This window comes from Oryzias melastigma, linkage group LG14 (genome assembly GCF_002922805.2).
Source record: "Oryzias melastigma strain HK-1 linkage group LG14, ASM292280v2, whole genome shotgun sequence".
NCBI lineage: Eukaryota > Metazoa > Chordata > Actinopteri > Beloniformes > Adrianichthyidae > Oryzias > Oryzias melastigma.
The window spans coordinates 4811800-4818975 of NC_050525.1; the positions used below are offsets into that span (position 1 = coordinate 4811800).

The 7176-nt window shown below is 45.9% G+C and overlaps 1 protein-coding gene across 2 annotated transcripts in view; it reads left to right on the plus strand.

Annotated features, from left to right (window-relative positions):
- Positions 1–6038, plus strand: part of LOC118599606 — a 9905-nt gene extending 3867 nt beyond the window's left edge. The window contains exons 2-3 of one of the 2 annotated variants that reach the window (XM_036215125.1): positions 11–488; positions 4570–6038. In XM_036215125.1, coding sequence (XP_036071018.1) covers positions 11–488; positions 4570–5867 — 1776 coding nt within the window. In that variant the 3' untranslated portion in view covers positions 5868–6038. Of the gene's footprint in view, positions 1–10; positions 489–783; positions 2069–4569 lie in introns of those variants that run through there. The other variant, XM_036215124.1, reaches the window with a different exon arrangement.
- Positions 6039–7176: the final 1138 nt, after the last annotated feature.

Consider the following 7176-nt stretch of genomic DNA (forward strand, 5'->3'; position numbering starts at 1 on the left):
CAAACCAAAGGATCATAGTAAAAAACGCAACCAAAAAAGACAGACTGAATTACAAATACTTGATTTGTTTAAAACCAAAGGTCAGAGCTATAGAGACAAAATCAGAGGAAAACTAGCTGAACTGAAAAATCTTAAAATAAAGAGCAACAATGAGAAAGACCAAGACTTCAATACGTCTGCAGGAATATACCCATCTCTAGCTGGAACATTAAGCATCAATGGGAATTTTGAATATGACAAAGCAAACGCCCAGAAGGGAACAAGTTTTAACCTAAATGTGGAAGCTTCTCCTCAAAAAGCAGTAGAAGGGTCCGTGGGTGCATGTTCACCAGGGACAAGAGCTGAAAATGCCCATTCTCTACCAGTAGAGCGAGGTCCATGCGACAGTGTGGAGGAAATAAACCGGGAACAACTACATCCTCAGCATTGCAGCACAGGGCGAAAAGCAGAAAAGCCCAGGAAAAGTCAAATTCTGGACTGTTATGCTGAACGAACTGCACAGAGAGAGGGAGCACAGAGTGAGTCGTACTGGATAGATATGGCCGACCAATCTAGACTGAACCAACCAAGAATAAAGGAAAAAACCATTATTGAAGAATATGAAGAACAAATGGATAAGATATACAACACATGTAAGGAGCTTCAAAATTTATCAGTAAATGCAGAAGCTCACTCTAATGCAGAAGGAAAGCAGAAAAAAGGAAGAGAAGAGCCATATGATCTCAGATACAGACCTAACATACACACACCTGATAGGTATACTGATTCCGATCTTAATAAAAGGCACACAGGCACACTACATACCATGGCAGTCTGTGGATTTGACTGGGCTGGTTGCCCGGCTCCCCGACTTGCATGATGGTGCAGCTAAATGGATTCGAGTCTTTGAGGAAGAGACAGTGGGGAAGATGTTGGCTATTGGTGACATAAAGGCAGTTCTGGCACAGATCTTGGGGGTTCCAACTATGGAAAACATCATCCACAAGACTGGTTATGTCTGGATGAAGAGTCACATGGCTGATGGGACTGTGTTTAATGCCTACCGTGCCACCATGTGGCAGGCTCTAAGGGAGGAATTTCCCAACAAGATTGACCGCAAAGCACGGAAAGGTGAGCCATTGATGGACAATGTGAATCCCATTGCATACATAAACAAGCAAATGAAGAGGTGGAAACAAGAGACTGAGGAGGAGCCTGAACGCTCTCCGCTCTTAATGACTCTGTTCAGAGAATCAATAATTGAGGCCTTGCCGGCTCCAGCCCAGGCCAAACTGGAGGATGTGGTGGGACTGAGTACTATGCCACACAGACAGTTTCGGGACCATGTGGTCCATGTGGTTGAAAAATACAGAAAAGAGCAGGAACAACAGAGGGAGCAGGACACGCGGACTCAGAGAAAAGTCACGCAACTTCAGCTGAATGAACTGCAGAACAAAGGCAAAGCAAAGACGCAAGCACCTGTACTGAGTGCTGAACCAAGGGACATTGCAGGATGGGTGCCAGTACAACAGTCAGGTGCAGCCCCTCCAGTTGGACCACCTGCATCAGCCCCCCAAGTCCAACAACCACCAGTTGTTAATGTGTACTCCCAGCAGGCCCCAGGACCAAGGAATGGTCGGTTTGCAGGGGGGCCAAGGTCTCAAAGGGGGAGTCCAATGGGATACCCAAGGGCTCCACAAACTCCGGGACTGTGTTGGGGCTGCCAGTCACCGAGTCATCTCTGGAGCCAGTGTCCTAACAACATAGGAAAGGGTTTAGCGTATGGAAAATGGAGTCGGCAACCTAGGCCCAGGCAAAACCTAGCTGCCCCAAGAACACCTGGTCCAGCGAACTATTGGGCCGGTCAAAAATATGGATACTAGGGGTGCCCAGAGAGTCCTACAGGGGAAAGTCAGTTTCCAATTATATCTACAGAACCAGAAAAAGAACCCATACTACATGTAGAATTGGAAAACAAATTAACACCTATGCTAATAGACACTGGAGCATCATATACATGTGTAAGTCCAGCCTATGCCGCACATCTCCCCATGTCAGACAAAATTGTCAAGACAGTAGGATTCTCGGGGAAAACTCAAGTAACACCAATGACACGTCCAGTGACTATAACCATGGCAAAAATAAAACAGCAAAACTACCAATTCTTGTGTCTGACCAAACACCTGTAAACTTATTAGGTAGAGATGCACTTTGTAAATTAAAAGTTAACATTCTCTGCTCCTCCCAAGGTGTGTTCATTGACGAAATTGGTATAAATTATCAAATGCCTCAACAAGCACAATTGGCGAAAGTTTATTGGCTAGGAAATATTAATGAGCAAGTAAATAATGTTGTGTCTCCATGGAACCCGTTTTTACATATGCAAATTCCAAAGCAGCAAACATGGGTAAAGACAGACAACCCGTTGATGTTCACAACCAAAGATGAGTCAATGCTCAAAATACTGTGTGGAACGTCATCAATCGCAAAACCACAGGTCATAACAGTTTCAACCAAAAAGACTGTTAAGCAAATTAAACATTTAAAAGATGAAATGTTGAAGCAAGTTCCAGATCATGTGTGGTCCAAACATGAAACAGATGTGGGACTAGTTAAATCAGCTAATCCCGTCCAGATAGAGTTGAAACCGCATGTGCGGATGCCATTTCGCCCCCAATATCCTTTGAAACCTGAAGCTGAAGAAGGAATTAGCCGCACAATACGAAGGCTTTTAGAAGCTGGTGTGTTGACTGAAGTACACAGTCCGTGTAACACTCCCATCCTACCATTGTTGAAGGCAGATAAATCTAAGTATCGCTTGGTGCATGATTTACGAGCTGTAAATGAGGTAGTACAGGACTGGCCGGCTGATGTCCCCAATCCTCATACTTTGCTAACAAACATCCCTCCAAGGGCTAAGTTTTTCACCGTGATTGATTTGTGCTCAGCCTTTTTTAGTATTCCGTTGGCTGAGGAGTCTCAGTACCTTTTTGCGTTCACATACAGGAAAAAGAAGTACAGTTACACTAGACTTCCACAAGGGTTTAAACACAGCCCACATGTGTTCAATCAGATTCTGAGGAGAGACCTAGAAGGGCTACGCATTAGCAGTACCTTGCTACAGTACGTTGATGACTTACTGATTTGTTCAGACACAATTGAGGAGTGTCATAAAGACTCTATGACACTGTTGAAAAGACTGTCAGAGGGGGGACATAAAGTGTCTCAAGCCAAAATGCAGTACTGCCAAACACAAGTGGAGTATTTGGGAAGACTAATCTCACATGGAGCCATTGCAGTGACCCCTTCTCAGTTGGAGGGAGTCAGTAAGGCTCCACGACCCCGAACAGTTGGTCAAATGATGACGTTTTTGGGAATGACAGGCTTTAATTCAGAATGGATTGAAGATTATGCCATTAAAACAGCTCCGCTTCGTGAACTGATGAAGTCAACAGGGACACAAGCCTTGTCAACCCCCTTACAGTGGACCAGAGAGGCCACGATAGCTTTTGAAACTATCAAACAGGAAATGCAAACAGCGCCTGCATTAGCAACGCCAAATTATGAGAAACCTTTTTTGCTATATGTGTCAAATTGCCGTGACATGTATGTGACAGCCGTGTTGATGCAGGAGACGTGCAGTGGGAGGAGGAAGCAACCCATTGCCTACTATAGTTCAAAGCTTGACACTGTAGTACAGGGATGGCCTCCATGTTATCAGGGCTCGGCAGCAGTGTACTATGCTTACGAGAAAGCCTCATCAATAACGATGGGGTATCCAGTGACCATTTACACTCATCACAAAGTAACAGAGTTGGTGGATCAGGGAAGGTTTGTGGTGAATCAGTCAAGATGTTTGCAGTTTGCAGCATTGTTGACACATCCGGATGTGACAATCAAGCGTTGTACTACAGTGAACCCAGCAGATGTTGTTCCATTTGACTTTGAGGGGGAGCCTCATGAATGCGGGGCTGAGTCTATGAAATATTCCAGGTTGAGGCCTGATCTTGAGTCAGTCCCGCTGTTAAATGCTGACGTCACGTATTTTGTGGATGGCTCATGTTACAGAGATCATCTGGGAAATCATGCAGGCTATGCTGTAGTAGAACCGAGAGAAGATGCCTTTGCAACAGTTAAGGCGGAACACTGTGTGCAGCCATGTTCAGCTCAGCTAGCAGAACTAAAGGCTTTGACAGCAGCTTGTGAACTAGCGAAAGGGAAAGTTGCCAACGTGTTCACAGAAAGTTCCTATGCGCATGGTGTATGTCATCTTTTCGGAGCCGTGTGGAAACAGAGAGGTTTTTCGGAGAACAGATGGAACACCAATTCAGCATGAACAACAAATAATTGCTTTAATCAGAGCTATGATGCAGCCTTCAAGGTTGGCCATAATCAAGTGCCAAGCGCACAGGAAAGGGGATGATGGTGTGACAAAAGGGAACAATGCAGCAGACATTGCTGCTAAGGAAGCATCCCAGAGTGAAGTTGCAATACTATCAGCCGTAATCGCGATAAACACATTGGCTATGCCAGAAGACATAATTTTGATGCAACAAAATGCAAGTCTGAGTGAACGAACCCTGTGGGAAAAAAGGGGTGCCTCGGCAGACAAGGAAGGGTTATGGAGATCACATGAGGGCTTGTTGATGGCTCCTGTGACTCTTCTGACAGTCCTGGTATCTGAGGCACATAACCCTGACCACTGTGCTCGAAAAGAAGTGATTAAACGCATAAGGAACCAAGGCTATTGGTCACCTTACTTGCAAGCAATGGTGGATGAGATCCTAAGTCAATGTGAAGTCTGTGCAGTGCGAAATGTGAGGAAAGGTATTCAACCCCCGGCTGGACACATTCCAGTGCCGGAAGGTCCATTCAAACACTTAATCATAGACTATGTTGATATGCTCAAAACAGTGCAGGGAAAACGCTACATGGCGGTCATCATCGATGCCTACAGCAGGTGGGTAGAGGCCGTCCCTTCCAAGGATCTGGGGGCAGAAACCGTGGTGAAGTTTTTGGTCAGAGAGGTAATACCACGGTTTGGCTTCCCATCAAAAATCTCATCTGACAATGGCGCAGCATTTGTTCAAAAAGTAGCACGGGGGATCTTACAACAGATGCGAATCAAACAACATCTGGGAGCTGTGTATCATCCACAGAGTCAAGGTCTTGTTGAAAGAGTCAATGGGACCCTCAAAACACGCATTGGTAAAATCTGTGCTAGTGCAAAACTAAACTGGGTCGATGCTTTGCCGCTTGCTTTGCTAAGTTACCCCATGCAAACTCATAGTGCTACTCACTTATCGCCGCATGAAATGCTTACTGGCCGACCAATGCCGACCCCACAATTCAGGGAGCCGTATAAAGGCCCCACATTGGAGCAGTTGCAAGGTGAATTAACTGAGTATGTGAGACAACTTACTGCTATCCATAAGTCTATATATTTACAGGAAAAGCGTAAGGAGTCTCAGCTACAGGTGGAGTTGGAGAGGCTGGTGAAGCCAGGTGACCGGGTCTACATTAAGGTGTTCCGGAGAAAGTGGCACGAGCCAAGACGAGAAGGGCCTTACGTGGTGGTTCGAGTGACGCCGACTGCAGTCCAAGTCGAGGGCAGCACCACGTGGTATCATCTCAACCACTGCACCAGGGCCACCTGCCCAGACGAGGAGAGTAAAGTGCCGTTGGGGCTACCAAGAGAGCGGTTCGATGGGTCACACACTCCAGCTACTAATGAGACTTGTTCTGCTCTGGCTACTGACAGGAATCCTGCAGAGTGCAAGCCTGTCATAGACATTGAAACCTCAAGAGAAGCCACAGTCAAAGGTGAATCTGACCCGGCAGGAGGCGGGTCGGGAGCAGGACTGCCTGCCACCGAGAGGAGAGAATGAAACACGTCCATATGATCGGCACATGAACAACTATGAAGCAGACCTTCTTAGAGCAGGTGATGTGACAGCGTTGTCCAATGACTCTGTGCTGAGCATGGCAGATGATGTCAATCTTAACAGAGCTTCCCAGGATACGGCCAGATCTCCAGGACTTTTGAAGGGATGTATAACGAAGGTTAGTAGACTCCTCGGTAAAACAGAGACAGTGGCCACGCCACCTCTCACGCCAGCAAACANCCAGATCTCCAGGACTTTCGAAGGGATGTATAACGAAGGTTAGTAGACTCCTAGGTAAAACAGAGACAGTGCTCACGCCACCTCTCACGCCAGCAAACATAGTGTTGATAAAGCCAACTATAGCTCATGAGCTGACCACAACAGCACCCATGATAGTTTATACGTATTATTATGGTGATCAGGTTCAACAACCAACAAGCCGTAGGCGCTCTAGAGAAGCTACAGTAACTCCAAGTATGAACGGAAATCAGAGTACTGCAGCTAGAGGTGGTCATCAGAATGCAAGCACCCCAAGGCCCCTTCTGTTAAGTACAACGGTACCCCCAGAGGAGGATAGCCAGAATGTAAGTGTTCAAGGGAAACAGGTGGTGGTTGATCTAAATTTCACTGGTTATGTTGACCTTTCTGATGGGTCAGATGGTCAACAGGGGGGTGAGAGTGAGCAGTATGATCAGAATAAGACAGGGCTAAACGTGAGGAGTTTTGGGAAAGTACAAGAGAAACTCTGGTTAAAANTCTGTTAAGTACAAGGGTACCCCCAGAGGAGGATAGCCAGAATGTGAGTGTTCAAGATAAACGAGTGGTGGTTGATCTAAATTTCACAGGTTATGTTGACCTTTCTGACGGATCAGATGGTCAATAGGGGGGTGAGAGTGAGCAGTATGATCAGAATAAGACAGGGCTACACGTGAGGAGTTTTGGGAAAGTACAAGAGAAACTCTGGTTAAAAGCTAATCACAATAGTTGGTACAAGTGGGCGTGGTTTACAGCTAAAGATTTAACATCAAAAGAGTGCGTCCTCTGTTCTGCAACACCAGGTTCAGTCCCTGTAGTTGTGCCAGAGAAACACACGTTTGAAGATTGTGCAAGAATGCAGCAGCAGGAATGTAGAGAAGGTCGATTTGTCCCACCAACGCGGGTAATGTCACTTTTCAAACTCCCTATGTGTGCAATTCAGTGCAGATTAGTGCAAGGATATCAGGATAATCTAAACTATCTAAGCAGGAAACACTTTACTAAAGTGTGTACTGATTTTAATATTCGGACATCACAGGATAAACCTCCCGCCACT